The 14,562-nt window shown below is 53.4% G+C and overlaps 1 protein-coding gene across 1 annotated transcript; it reads left to right on the top strand.

The window, feature by feature from the left end:
* Positions 1-2,267: 2,267 nt before the first annotated feature.
* Positions 2,268-14,080, top strand: TCTE1 (t-complex-associated-testis-expressed 1). The gene is made up of 5 exons (XM_038761144.1): positions 2,268-2,981; positions 6,351-6,569; positions 8,822-9,396; positions 11,013-11,462; positions 13,741-14,080. Exons 2-5 carry the CDS (start codon positions 6,392-6,394, stop codon positions 13,918-13,920), a joined length of 1,383 nt encoding a protein of 460 aa, XP_038617072.1. The 5' UTR covers positions 2,268-2,981; positions 6,351-6,391; the 3' UTR covers positions 13,921-14,080.
* The last annotated feature ends 482 nt before the right edge of the window (positions 14,081-14,562 follow it).

The raw sequence follows: 14,562 nt of genomic DNA, 5'->3' as shown, positions 1-14,562 counted from the left end.
TGGTGGCTCTGCGTTGATTTAATTAGCGTATTGGGGAATGGGGAAGTTTCCTTCTCTCCCCGTCTCCCTTCAATGGGGCAGCACGGCCTGGTGGAGAGAGCACGGACCTGGGTTCCAATCCCAGTTCCGCCACTTGACCTTGGGCAAGTTGCTTCACTTCTCTGGGACTCAGTTTCCTCCTTTGTAAAATGAGGATTAAGACCGTGATCTCCAGGTGGTACTTGGACTGCGTCCAACCAAGTCATCTTGTATTTAGAACAGGACATAATAATGATGGCATTCGTTAAGCGCTTACTATGTGCAAAGCACTGTTCTAAGCGCCGGGGAGGTTACAGGGTGATCAGGTTGTCCCACGGGGGGCTCACAGTCTTAATCCCCATTTTACAGATGAGGGAACTGAGGCGCGGAGAAGTTAAGTGACTTGCCCAAAATCACAGCTGACAATTGGCGGAGCCAGGATTTGAACCCATAATAATAATAATAATAATAATAATAATAATAATAATAATAGCATTTATTAAGCGCTTACTATGTGCAAAGCATTGTTCTAAGTGCCGGGGAGGTTACAAGGTGATCAGGTTGTCCCACAGGGGGCTCAGAGTCTTAATCCCCATTTTACAGATGAGGGAACTGAGGCACGGAGAAGTTAAGTGACTTGCCCAAAATCACAGCTGACAGTTGGAGGAGCCAGGATTTGAACCCATAATAATAATAATGATGGCATTTATTAAGTGCTTACTATGTGCAAAGCACTGTTCTAAGCACTGGGGAGGTTACAAGGTGATGAGGTTTGTCCCACTGGGGGCTCACAGTCTTAATCCCCATTTTACAGTGAGGTAACTGAGGCACAGAGGAGTTAAGTGACTTGCCCAAAGTCACACAGCTGACAAATGGCGGAGTTGGGATTTGAACCCATGACCTCTGACTCTAAATCCCATGCAGTACATGGGACATAGTAAGCACTTAACGGACGCCATAATTAAATTAATCAGTGGTATTTATTGAGCACTTTTGATGTGCAGAGCATTATAGTAAGCACTTGGGAGGGTATAATAGAGTTGGTAGACATGATCCCTGCCATCAAGGAGCTTACGGTCTATTTTCCCTCCCTTTCTTTCTCTTTTCTTGCCCTGGGGAAAGTGAGGAAGACGATAAATGGACCCAGAGACTTGCCCGGAAGCCAAGTTCTGCTTGTACTAAACCAAGCGCTTAGTTCGGTGCTCTGCTCACAGCAAGCGTTCGATAAATAGCAATTTTTTTAAAAAATGGTATTTAAGCGCTTCCTACGTGCCAGGCACAGGGGTAGATGCAAGGTAATCGCGTTGGACGCAGTCCCTGTCCCACGTGAGGCTCACAGTCTTAATCTCCATTTTATAATTGAGGTAACTGAGGCCCAGAGGAGTTGAGTAACTTGCCCAAGGTCTCACAGCGGACGAGTGGAGTCGGAATGAGAACCCAAGTCCTTCTGACTCTGGGGCTGTAACCATTAGACCACGCTGTTCTCCTAAACCATTGATTAAACAATTTGATTCCACCCAGTAGCCCGGCGTAATGGCCACTGTGTTGAGCTCCAGTAGCCCCAAACTTCTCCCATCTTGGTCCTTCCTGGTGGCTAGTTCAGCGCTTAGAACAGTGCTTTGCACATAGTAAGCGCTTAATAAATGCCATTATAAATAGTGGTGAAGAGGAAGGGAGCCCGGGGCTAGCGTCTGCATTTCCTTCGCCTCGGTACTAGGGTCTCGGAGAGGAGTCGCGAGCAGAGGTTACAAGAGAAGCAGCGTGGCTCAGTGGAAAGAGCCCGGGCTTTGGAATCAGAGGTCTTGGGTTCAAATCCTGACTCTGCCACTAGTCAGCTGTGTGACTTTGGGTGGGTCACTTAACTTCTCTGTGCCTTAGTAACCTCATCTGGAAAATGGGGATTGACTGTAAGCCCCCTGTGGGATAACCCGATCACCTTGTAACCTCCCCGGCGCTTAGAACAGTGCTTTGCACATAGTAAGCGCTTAATAAATGCCATCATTATTATTATTCATTCATTCAATCGTATTTATTGAGCGCTTCCTGTTTGCAGAGCACTGTACTAAGCGCTTGGGAAGTCCAAGTTGGCAACATCTAGAGGCGGTCCCTATTATTATAAATGGGTCCCCCTCTTCCCTCCAGGCTCAGAGTCTCCTGTCGGGACAGAGCTGAATCATTCATTCATTCATTCAATCGTATATATTGAGCACTTACTGTGTGCAGAGCACTGTACTAAGCGCTTGGGAAGTCCAAGTTGGCAACATCTAGAGACGGTCCCGACCCAACAGCGGGCTCACAGTCCCGAAGGGGGAGAATCCCATCTCCACTGTGTGTTTTCCACGCACCCAGCTACAGAGGGCCCTCCTGCCCCAGCTTCTTCACGTACACCCAAATTCATATATATTCTCTGACTCTGTCACCCCCAAAACACACCCCTACCCCCAAGCTGGCCGGCTCCCTCCTGCATCCCTAGCAACCAGCCCTGAGATCACTTCCAGGTCAGGCCGGTCGCTGGTCTCCATGGAGACGGAGTCAGCCACAATCCGGGTGAACCTCAGGGAGTACTGGAGGTGGAGGCCGGATCTTCTTCCCAGTCCCATCCCCTCCCCTCCCCAATTCTTTCTGCTCCTCCTCACCCCCCACTATCCCGGGGTCTCTCATCAACACCCCCCTCCGCCCCACCGAGAAGGCCCTCCTTTCACTCCCAACCTCCCGGGACCACCCCCAGCTCCCATCTCCTTGTCTTTGTCCCTCAAATCCCGTCTCCTCTGAGTCCCCCACTTCACACCTCCACAACTGAAGGTCCCTAATCCTGTTTTGTCCCCCGGGAGACCACCCTTGGGTGGCCCTGAGGCTCGGGACATGACTTTCCAGGAGCCCACGCCTCCGACCGCCTTGAAGCGCCCACTGCCGTGAACCTGCGGCCCGGATCTGGCCGAAGCGATCCCGGATCCGATCGGGAGGTGGGTTACCATGGCCACCGCTCCCCCCGGGAATGGTTGGGGTGGCAGCTCGGGTCGGCGGCATTCGTCCAACACCCAGCGCATCTTAGGCAAATCTCCCAGGCACGTGGGCAGGGCCGGAAGAGCATCTCCGGCTCCCGCTGGGCAGATGGGGACGGAGGCTTGCCCGTAGCAGGAGGGCGCGTGGCACCTTCTCAGTCCCACTCGGTGGGGGAGGGATCCCCTTTTTTTCATCCGCAGGGAGGCTGGTACCCGTGGGCTGTGAAGCAGAGCGTCCTCGGGCCCTGCCTGGGGTGGAGAGGGGAGAAGAAAGGGAAGGGCTGAGCTTGACCTTTGAGAATCAGCGGGAGGGAGGCAGGAAGCATTTCAGAGCTCCGGGAGACAGCTTCGTGGGTAGCGGAGGCGGTGGGCCTAGCCCGAAATAGCTTCTTTGGCGGGAGGGAGGCCTGCCCTTTGACCTCTCCGGCCTCAGAGCCCCTGGGAGGAGAAGAGGGGACCCCGCACACTTTGCCAACTACAATCAATCAATCAATCAATCGTATTTATTGAGCACTTACTGTGTGCAGAGCACTGCACTAAGCGCTTGGGAAGTCCAAGTTGGCAACATATAGAGACAGTCCCTACCCAGCAGTGGGCTCACAGTCTAGAAGGGGGCGACGGAGAACAAAACCAGGCATATTAACAAAATAAAATAAATAGACTAGATATGTACAAGTAAAATAAAAAGTAATAAATATGTACAAACATATATACATCAATCAATCGTATTTATTGAGCACTTACTGTGTGCAGAGCACTGGACTAAGCGCTTGGGAAGTCCAAGTTGGCAACATATAGAGACAGTCCCTACCCAATAGTGGGCTCACAGTCTAAAAGGGGAAGACAGAGAACCAAACATACTAACAAAATAAAATAAATAGAATAGATATGTACAAGTAAAATAAATAAATAAATAGAGTAATAAATATGTACAAACATATATACAGGTGCTGTGGGGAAGGGAAGGAGGTGAGATGGGGGGGATGGAGAGGGGCTTGGACTCCCAAGCCCTTGCTCTTTCCACCGAGCCACGCTGCTTCTCGTGCCTTCTCTGTGCCTCAGTTCCCTCATCTGTAAAATGGGGATGAAGACTGCCAGCCCCCGTGGGACAACCTGATCACCCTGTAACCTCCCCAGCGTTTAGAACGGTGCTTGGCACATAGTAAGCGCTTAATAAATGCCATTAGTATTATTATTGCTCCGGTGGGCACTCGATAAATACGCCTGTGTGGCCCTCCGGACATCCCCAAGGGAGACTGGGTGAGCTGGGCCCGGCCCCTTCCCTGGGGGTAGCAGCTCTGGCTCTGCGGGAGCCCCCGGGGTTCATTCATTCATTCAACCATATTTATTGAGCGCTTACTGTGTGCAGAGCACTGGACTAAGCGCTTGGGAAGTCCAAGTTGGCAACATCGAGAGACGGTCCCTACCCACCAGCGGGCACGTAGGGTTGCGTCAGTGGGCCGCCCGTTTGGGCTGGCAGCAGCAGGAGTGTGGGTGGCACGAGGGATGATATATTTGGCTCTAGACTGGAGGGCTGCGAGAAGATGCTTCCCGGTTAACCCTCCCTAGCCGGCCACCATCCTTGTAACCTCCCCAGCGCTTAGAACAGTGCTTGGCACATAGTAAGCGCTTAATAAATGGCATTGTTGTTATTATTATTATTATTATCCCCAGCCCCTTCGCTCGGGCTCGGCTTCACGGCCACAGCCCGACAGCCGTGCCGTGGCGTGGAGCCCCTCGACCTTCCCTGAAACATTCCCTGGCAGATGTGCGGGGGCTCCCCGGCAGCCCAAGCTGCTTATTTTCAGTGGAAAGAGCGTGGGCTTGGGAGTCACAGGTGATGGGTTCGAATCCCGCCCCCCCCCCCCATGTCTGCTATGTGACCTTGGGCAAGTCACTTCACTTCTCTGGGCCTCAGTTCCCTCATCTGTAAAATGGGGATGAAGACTGTGAGCCCCACGTGGGACAACCTGATCTCCTTGTATTCCCCCCAGCGCTTAGAACAGTGCTTTGCACAGAGTAAGCGCTTAACAAATACCAACATTATTATTATTAGTGGGGAGAGCCCAGGCCTCGGAGTCAGAAGGACCTGGGTTCTAATCCCGGCTCCGCCTCGGGTCGGCCGTGGGACCTGGACAATAATCATAATGATAATGATGATAGCATTTTGTTAATGCTGTCATTAATAAAGCAGCGTGGCTCACTGGAAAGAGCCCGGGCTTTGGAGTCAGAGGTCTTGGGTTCAAATCCTCGCTCTGCCAACTGTCAGCTGTGTAACTTTGGGGAAATCACTTCACTTCTCATCCCCTCCCCAATTCTTTCTGCTGCTCCTCACCCCCCACTTCCCCCGGGTCTCTTCTCTGGGCCTCAGTTCCCTCATCTGTAAAATGGGGATTAAGATTTTGAGCCCCACGTGGGACAACCTGATCACCTTGTGTCCTCCCCAGCGCTTAGAACAGTGCTTGGCACATAGTAAGCCCTTAATAAATGCCATTATTTTTATTATTGCTTCGGTGGGCACTCGATAAATACACCTGTGTGGCCCTCCGGACAGCCCCGAGGAAGCTGTCCCCGAGGGCGGAATGCTTTGCATTCATTCAATCATATTTATTGAGCGCTTACTGTGTGCAGAGCACTGTACTGAGCGCTTGGGAAGTCCAAGTTGGCAACATGGAGAGACGGTCCCTACCCAACAGTGGGCTCACAGTCTAGAAGAACATAGCACATATTAAGCACTTAACAAATACCCAAATTATTATTGAGACTTGCCCAAAGTCACCCAGCTGGCAATTGGCGGAGCCGGGATTCGAACCCATCATCATCATCATCATCATCAATCATATTTATTGAGCGCTTACTGTGTGCAGAGCACTGTACTAAGCGCTTGAGAAGTCCAAGTTGGCAACATAGAGCGACGGTCCCTACCCAACAGTGGGCTCACAGTCTAGAAGAACATAGCACATATTAAGCACTTAACAAATACCCAAATTATTATTGAGATTTGCCCAAAGTCACCCAGCTGGCAATTGGCAGAGCCGGGATTCGAACCCATGACCTCAGACTCCAAAGCCCGGGCTCTTTCCACTGAGCCGCGCTGCTTCTCTACTAAGCACTCACAGAGTACACGATAAGCGACACACTCCCTACCCCCAAGGGGCTTCCGCTGTAATGGGGGAAGATGGACAGGAAAGGCTTTACACCAGAGAGATGGACAGATGCCTGAACGTTCATCATCAATCATCAATCGTATTTATTGAGCGCTTACTATGTGCAGAGCACTGTACTAAGCGCTTAGCACTGTACTATGTGCTAAGTGTACTAAGTGTTCAGTCGACAGAGCTCTCAAATCCCAGCCCGAGCGTGCGGCCGGGATGCAGGAGGCCGCGGAGCCGGGCGCCGTCCGGGCCCCGCTGAAGCCTGCGGGCCCTAATCCCGCCGCCAACCCCCGTCTGATGCGTCGCATCATCGCCGAGGACCCCGAATGGTCGCTGGCCATCGTGCCCCCACTCGCCGACCTCTGCATCCAGCACATCGTCGGCAACTTTGAGCGTGAGGCCTTCCCCGGGGATGGGAGGAGGAGGAGGAGGGAGGTGGGGCAGGAGGCCAGGGTCTGGGGGTGGGGGAAAGTAGGGCCCGAGGGACCAGGAGGTAGGAGGGGAGGGGGTGCGGAGCGCTTAGCACAGTGCTCTGCACACCGTAAGCGCTCAATCATCATCATCAATCGTATTTATTGAGCGCTTACTATGTGCAGAGCACTGTACTAAGCGCTTGGGAAGTACAAATTGGCAACATATACAGACAGTCCCTACCCCACAGTGGGCTCACAGCCTAAAAACACTCAATAAATACGATTGAGTGGAATGGGATGCCAAAGGAACGGCACTGTCGGAGGCGGGGCACCTACGGCGTAGTGGATGGGCCCGGGCCTAGGAATCAGAAGGTCGTGGGTAATAATAACGATGGTATCTGTTAAGCGCTTACTATGTGCAAAGCACTGTTCTAAGTGCCGGGGGGATACAAGGTGATCAAGTTGTCCCACGTAGGGCTCACAGTCTTCATCCCCGTTTTGGCAGATGAGGTAACTGAGGCTCAGAGAAGCAAAGTGACTTGCCCAAGGTCACACAGCAGACTTGTGGCGGAGCCGGGGTTCGAACCCACGACCTCTGACTCCAAAGCCCGGGCTCTTCCCACTGAGCCACGCTGCTTCTCTACCGATCCCAGCTCCGCCCCTCATCTGCTGCGTGACCTTGGGCGAGCCATTTCACTTCCCTGGGCCTCGGCGACCTCATCTGCAAAATGGGGATCGAGATCGCGTGCCCTAACTGGGACAGGGACCACGCCCGACCCGATTTATTTATTTATTTATTTTGTCTGTACGTATTTATTCTATTTATTTTATTTTGTCAATACGTTTTGTTTTGTTCTCTGTCTCCCCCTTCTAGACCGTGAGCCCACTGTTGGGTAGGGACCGTCTCTATATGTTGCCGACTTGGACTTCCCAAGCGCTTCGTGCAGTGCTCTGCACACAGTAAGTGCTCAATAAATTTGATTGATTGATTGAGCCCGCTGTTGGGTAGGGACCGTCTCTATATGTTGCCAACTTGGACTTCCCAAGTGCTTTGTACAGTGCTCTGCACACGGGAAGCACTCAATAAATACGATTGAATGAATGATTTGCTTGATTTGCTATGTTGCCAACTTGTACTTCCCAAGCACTTCGTACAGTGCTCTGCACACAGCAAGCGCTCAATAAATACGATTGCTCGATTGATTGATTGATTGTACCCACCCTGGCGCTTACCTGGCACGTAGTAAAGGCTTAACCGATGCCCCGATAATAATAATAATGTTGGTATTTGTTAAGCACTTACCATGTGCCAAGCAGTGTTCTGGGGGGGGGAGGGGGGGATACAAGGTGATCAGGTTGTCCCCCGTGGGGCTCACAGTCTTCATCCCCATTTTCCAGATGAGGGAACTGAGGCCCAGAGAATCAATCAGTCATATTTATTGAGCGCTTACTGTGTGCCGAGCACTGTACTAAGCACTTGGGAAGTCCAAGTTGGCAACATCTAGGGACGGTCCCTACCCAACAGCGGGCTCACAGTCTAGAAGGGGGAGACAGAGAACAAAACCAAACATACTAACAAAAGAAAATAAATAGAAGAGAAACGAAGCGACTCGCCCAGAGACGGTCCCTACCCAACAGCGGGCTCACAGTCTAGAAGGGGGAGACAGACAACAAAACCAAACATACTAACAAAATAAATAGAAAAGAAGCGAAGCGACTCACCCAAAGACAGTCCCTACCCAACAGCGGGCTCACAGTCTAGAAGGGGGAGACAGACAACAAAACAAAACATATTAATAAAAGAAAATAAATAGAAGAGAAGCGAAGCGACTCGCCCAGAGACGGTCCCTACCCAGCAGCGGGCTCACAGTCTAGAAGGGGGAGACAGACAACAAAACAAAACATATTAATAAAAGAAAATAAATAGAAGAGAAGCGAAGCGACTCGCCCAGAGACAGTCCCTACCCAACAGCGGGCTCACAGTCTAGAAGGGGGAGACGGACGACAAAAAAAAACATATTAATAAAAGAAAATAAATAGAAGAGAAGCGAAGCGACTTGCCCAGAGACGGTCCCTACCCAACAGCGGGCTCACAGTCTAGAAGGGGGAGACAGACGACAAAACAAAACATATTAATAAAAGAAAATAAATAGAAGAGAAGCGAAGCGACTCGCCCAAAGGGCCGGGATTAGAACCCGATGAGGATGCCGACCATCTCGTCCCGCCCCGGCAGGCAACCCCATCTTGGAGCCCCTGCTCCCCGAGCACAAGCGGAAGGTTCTGGAGCTCCTGCCTCCCAGCCTGCCCCTGGCCGTGACGGCCAACCTCATCGGCGACGAGGGCTACTGGCGCCGCTGCTGCGGCCAGCGCTGGCCCGTGTGCCGGGTGAGCTCCTACGGCGCCAGCTGGAAGCGGCTCTTCTTCGAGCGGCACCTGGAGAGCGTCCTGACCCGCTTCATCCCGGGCACCAGCGACCCCGGCCTGGTGACGGCCCTCCTGCCCCTGTGCCGGGCCTACGTGCGCCGCCTGAGCCTGGACCAGCTCCTGCCCCCGGTGCGGCCGGACGCCCCGGGGCCCGACGACGACGGGGACGCGTCCGACTCGGGCAGCGAGGACAGCCGGGACGAGCCGGCCCGGGACCACCTGGACCTGGGCGAGGTGGTGGCCGGGCTGGACCGGCTGGAGGAGCTCCACCTGGTATACGGCGTCCGAGACTGCGGCATGAACTTCGAGTGGAACCTGTTCCTCTTCACCCACCGGGACTGCCGCTCCCTGGCCGGCGCCCTCCAGGCCTGCCGCACCCTCAAGGTCCTCCCTTCTTCTCACCCTTCTCCCTCTCCTCTTTCCCATCCCTCCCGGGCGTGGGGCCGGGAGTAGGAGCAGTTGGAGCCGGGCTCCAAGCTGGCCAGCTGTGCGGCCTCGGGCGAGTCACTTCACTCAGTCATTCAGTCGTACTTATTGAGCGCTTACCGTGTGCAGAGCACTGGACTAAGCGCTTGGGAAGTACAAGTTGGCGCTTCAGTTCCCGGCGCCTCGCTTTCCTCCTCTGTAAAATGGGGATCCGACACCTCTCCTCCCTCCTACGTAGATTGGGAGGCCCAGGTGGGACAGGTTGTCCAACCTGCTGATCCGTTGATTCGTTCACTCATTCGGTCGTATTTATTGAGCTCTTACCGTGTGCTTTGCACACGGTACTAAGCGTTTTAGACTGTGAGCCCACTGTTGGGTAGGGACTATATATGTTGCCAACTTGTACATCCCAAGCGCTTAGTACAGTGCTCTGCACACAGTAAGCGCTCGATAAATACGATTGATTGGGAGAGTACAACAGAACACTAAACAGACACCCATAGCGAGCCTACGATCTGTCTATCCCAGCGCTTCGAACGGGGCTGACGCGTAGTAAGCCCTTAACAAACACCATAATCGGTATTATTGTTATTCTGGTGTGTCTCCTTCGACTTGGTTCTCCTCCACCTGATCCACCCTCGCTACCTCTCCTCCTCCTCCTCCACATTCACCTCCTTCTTCTCACGCGTAGTAACAGCGAGCCTACGGTCTGTCTACCCCAGCGCTTCGAACGGGGCCTGAGGCGTAGTAAGCCCTTAACAAACACCGTAATCGTTATTATTATTATTCTGGTGTGTCTCCTTCGACTTGGTTCTCCTCCACCTGATCCTCCCTCGCTACCTCTCCTCCTCCTCCTCCACGTTCACCTCCTTCTTCTCACGCGTAGTAAGCCCTTAACAAACACCATAATCGTTATTATTGTTATTCTGGTGTGTCTCCTTCGCCTTGGTTCTCCTCCACCTGATCCTCCCTCGCTACCTCTCCTCCTCCTCCTCCACGTTCACCTCCTTCTTCTCCCACGTACTAAGCCCTTAACAAACACCATAATCGTTATTATTATTATTCTGGTGTGTCTCCTTCGACTTGGTTCTCCTCCACCTGATCCTCCCTCGCTACCTCTCTTCCTCCTCCTCCACATTCACCTCCTTCTTCTCACGCGTAGTAAGCCCTTAACAAACACCATAATGGTTATTATTGTTATTCTGGTGTGTCTCCTTCACCTTGGTTCTCCTCCACCTGATCCTCCCTAGCTACCTCTCCTCCTCCTCTTCCACGTTCACCTCCTTCTTCTCTTCTTCCTTTCCTTCCTCTCCTCTTCCTCCTCCCCGTTGCTCTCCTGACCCCCGCGGTCCCCGTGTGCCCATCCCAGGCGACCCGCTTTCTCTCGGCTCGTTTCGCAAGGCAGCTGCCCTCCTCCCTCGCCCTCCCTCCCGTCCTTCCCCGGGCAACGTCAAAGCCCCGGGTCCCGCCCCGGGACACCAAGCGGGAGCTGGGCCACGTCAGGGTCCCCGCTCCCAGCCCGCCCCGGCCCTGCAGGAGGGGCGGGAGGGTGGTGAGAGCCGTCTCCGCCCCAGGTGTTGAAGCTGACCCGCAGCAAGGTGACGGATGAGAAGGCCCGGATCCTGGTGCACAGCCTGCTGGACCACCCGGCCCTGGAGGAGCTGGATCTGGCCCACAACCTTATCGGGGACCGCGGGGCTCGGGCCGTGGCCAAGCTGCTGAACCACAGCCGGCTGCGCGCCCTGGACCTCGGTAACAACCGCATGCGGGCCCCGGGGGCCCAGGCCCTGGCCCACGCCCTGGCTCGCAACGCCACGCTCACCTCCCTCAACCTGAGGCTCAACTGCATCGAGGACGAGGGCGGGCAGGCCCTGGCCCACGCCCTCCAGACCAACAACACCCTCGTCGCCCTCCACCTGGGCGGCAACGAGCTGTCCGAGCCCACGGCCACCCTCCTCTCCCAAGTGCTGTCCGTCAACACCACCCTCACAAGGATCAACCTCTCCTGCAATCACATTGGACCCGTGAGACCCGGGAGGGAGGGAGGGACGGGAGACGGGAGACGGGAGAGAGGACGGTGAAGCATCGAGGCCTAGCGGATTGAGCGCGGGCCTGGCAGTGAGAATCAATCAATCAATCGTATTTATTGAGCGCTGACTGTGTGCAGAGCACTGGACTAAGCGCTTGGGAAGTCCAAGTTGGCAACATATAGAGACAGTCCCTACCCCACAGTGGGCTCACAGTCTAAAAGAGAAGAGCTTGGGTTCAAATCCCAGCTCTGCCACTTCATTCAGTCCTATTTATTCAGTGCTTCCTGTGTGCAGAGCACTCTGCTAAGCGCCAAGTTGGCAGCATCTAGAGACGGTCCCTACCCAACAGCGGGCTCACAGTCTAGAAGGGGGAGGCGGAGAACAAAACAAAACATGTTAGCAGAATAAAATAAGTAGAATAAATATGTACAAATGAAACAGAGTAATAAATACATACAAACATTTATACAGGTGCTGTGGGGTGGGGAAGGAGGTAAGGCGGGGGGGGTGGAGAGGAGGAGGAGGGGGAGAGGAAGGAGGGGGCTCAGTCTGGGAAGGCCTCCACTTGCCTGCTGGGTGACCTTGGCAAGTGACTAAATTTCTCTGGGCCTCCGTTCCCTCATCTGGAAAATGGGGATTGAGACTGGGTGCCCCACGGGCAACATGGACCGTGTCCTACCCGATTAGCTTGTATTCATTCATTGTCGTATTTACTGGAGAAGCAGCGTGGCTCAGTGGAAAGAGCCCGGGCTTTGGAGCCGGAAGTCATGGGTTCAAATCCCAGCTCCACCAATTGTCAGCTGTGAGAATTTGGGCAAGTCACTTCACTTCTCTGGGCCTCAGTTCCCTCATCTGTCAAATGGGGATGAAAAGTGTGAGCCCCACGTGGGACAACCTGATCACCTTGTAACCTCCCCAGCGCTTAGAACAGTGCTTTGCACAGAGTAAGCGCTTAATAAATGCCATTATTATTATTGAGCGCTTATTGGGTGCAGAGCTCCGTACTAAGCGCTTGGAAAGTCCAGTTCGGCAACAGATAGAGACGGCCCCTACCCAACAACGGGCTCACAGTCTAGAAGAGGGAGACAGACAGCAAAACTGAACAGTCTACCTCATTGCCTAGTACAGTGCCTGGCACACAGAAGTGAATAACAAATACCATTAGAAAAAAGGGAGAGAGAGGAGAGAGAGAGGAATGTTTTTTTTTTCGTTTGCCTGTTTTGTTGTCTGTCTCCCCCTTCTAGACTGTGAGCCCCTTGTTGGGTAGAGACCATCTCTATCTGTTGCCAATTTGTACTTCCCAAGCGCTTAGTCCAGTGCTCTGCACACAGAAAGCGCTCAATAAATACGATTGAATGAATGAATGAATGGAGTAGACTGTGAGCCTAGACTATTTCTAGACTGTGAGCCCACTGTTGGGTAGGGACCGTCTCTTCATGTTGCCAACTTGTACTTCCCAAGCGCTTAGTCCAGTGCTCTGCACACAGTAAGCTGTCAATAAATACGATTGATGATGAATGAATGAATGGAGTAGACTGTGATCCTAGACTATTTCTAGACTGTGAGCCCACTGTTGGGTAGGGACCGTCTCTTCATGTTGCCAACTTGTACTTCCCAAGCGCTTAGTACAGTGCTCTGCACACAGTAAGCGCTCAATCAATCAATCAATCAATCAATCGTATTTATTGAGCGCTTACTGTGTGCAGAGCACTGGACTAAGCGCTTGGGAAGTCCAAGTTGGCAACATATAGAGACGGTCCCTACCCAACAGCGGGCTCACAGTCTAGAAGGGGGAGACAGACAACAAAACAAAACATATTAACAAAATAAAATAAATAGAATAGATATGGACAAGTAAAATAAATAGAGTGATATATGTACAAACACATATATACAGGTGCTGTGGGCAAGGGAAGGAGGTAAGATGGGGGTGATGGAGGGGGGTTGAATGAATGAATGAATGAATGGAGTAGAGGGTTCCCAGTCAGGGGCAGAGGAGCATCCGAATCTGCAAAGTTGAGTGAATTCACTGTCACTCAATGGTGGATCTACTTGGGTGTACCTCTAAGGAGCCGACCGGTGACATTTTCAGGCTGGGAACGCTGGCGTCCCGAGAGGAGAGGCCAGGGGAGCCAAGACGGGGTCACCGGGGTGGGCCGGGGAGCGCAGTTCACAGGGAGAGGGACAGGGCCGCGTCACTCGAAAAAAGGCTCGGCCGGCGAGCCGGCGGGAGCCCCTGGCCAGCCTTGCCGACGTCCCCCTCTGCCCCCAGGACGGCGGGAAGCAGCTGCTGGAGGGCATGACTGACAACAAGACCGTGGTGGAGTTCGACTTGCGGCTGTCAGAGGTCGGGCAGGAGAGTGAGTACCTCTTGGGTCAGCATCTCAAGGCCAATCAAGAGGCCGCACGCCTCCAGGCCCTGTTACCTGGCTCGGCGTGGCCTTTCTCCTGAGGGAGCCGCCGCCTCGCCCACCTCCCCTCACATCGACCCCCCTTGGCAGGAGATTGGCACCCCAGGGTGGCCTCCTGATGGCGAGGGGGGAGCAGAAAGACCAGACCCCTTCCCCCGGGCTTCCCTTCTTGCAGAATTATTTATCGAATAAAATCTCTTCTCTCCCCACTTTCAGCCGCTCGCGTCACTGGGCCCACCGAGGAAAGCCGAGGGGTTGGAGGGTGGGTGTCCGTTTAGCCTCCATTTTCCCATTCCCGTTCCCGTTCCGAGCTACGGTAGGGAGAGGGATCCTGTCGGGACTCTATCCCTTAGAGGACAGGGATGGGAGCAGTGAGGAAGGCTGGGAGACGGACGGTGACACACACACAGTAGGTTCTTAGTAAATGCTGTTGGAAGAGCGCGGCTCCACCACGCACCTGCTTTGTGACCTTGGTCAAGTCATTTAACTGCTCTGTGCCTCAGTTCCCTCATCCATCCATTCATTCATTCATTCAATCGTATTTATTGAGCGCTTACTGTGTGCAGAACACTGTACTAAGCACTTGGGAAGGACAAGTTGGCAACACATAGAGACGGTCCCTACCCAACAACGGGCTCGCATAAAGTGGCCTCCTGCTCACAGCCAGGTCACAGTCACTAATC

This window comes from Tachyglossus aculeatus, chromosome 19 (assembly GCF_015852505.1).
Source record: "Tachyglossus aculeatus isolate mTacAcu1 chromosome 19, mTacAcu1.pri, whole genome shotgun sequence".
NCBI lineage: Eukaryota > Metazoa > Chordata > Mammalia > Monotremata > Tachyglossidae > Tachyglossus > Tachyglossus aculeatus.
Note: the sequence above shows the minus strand (reverse complement) of the source record. Positions and strands in the feature narration are given on the sequence as shown.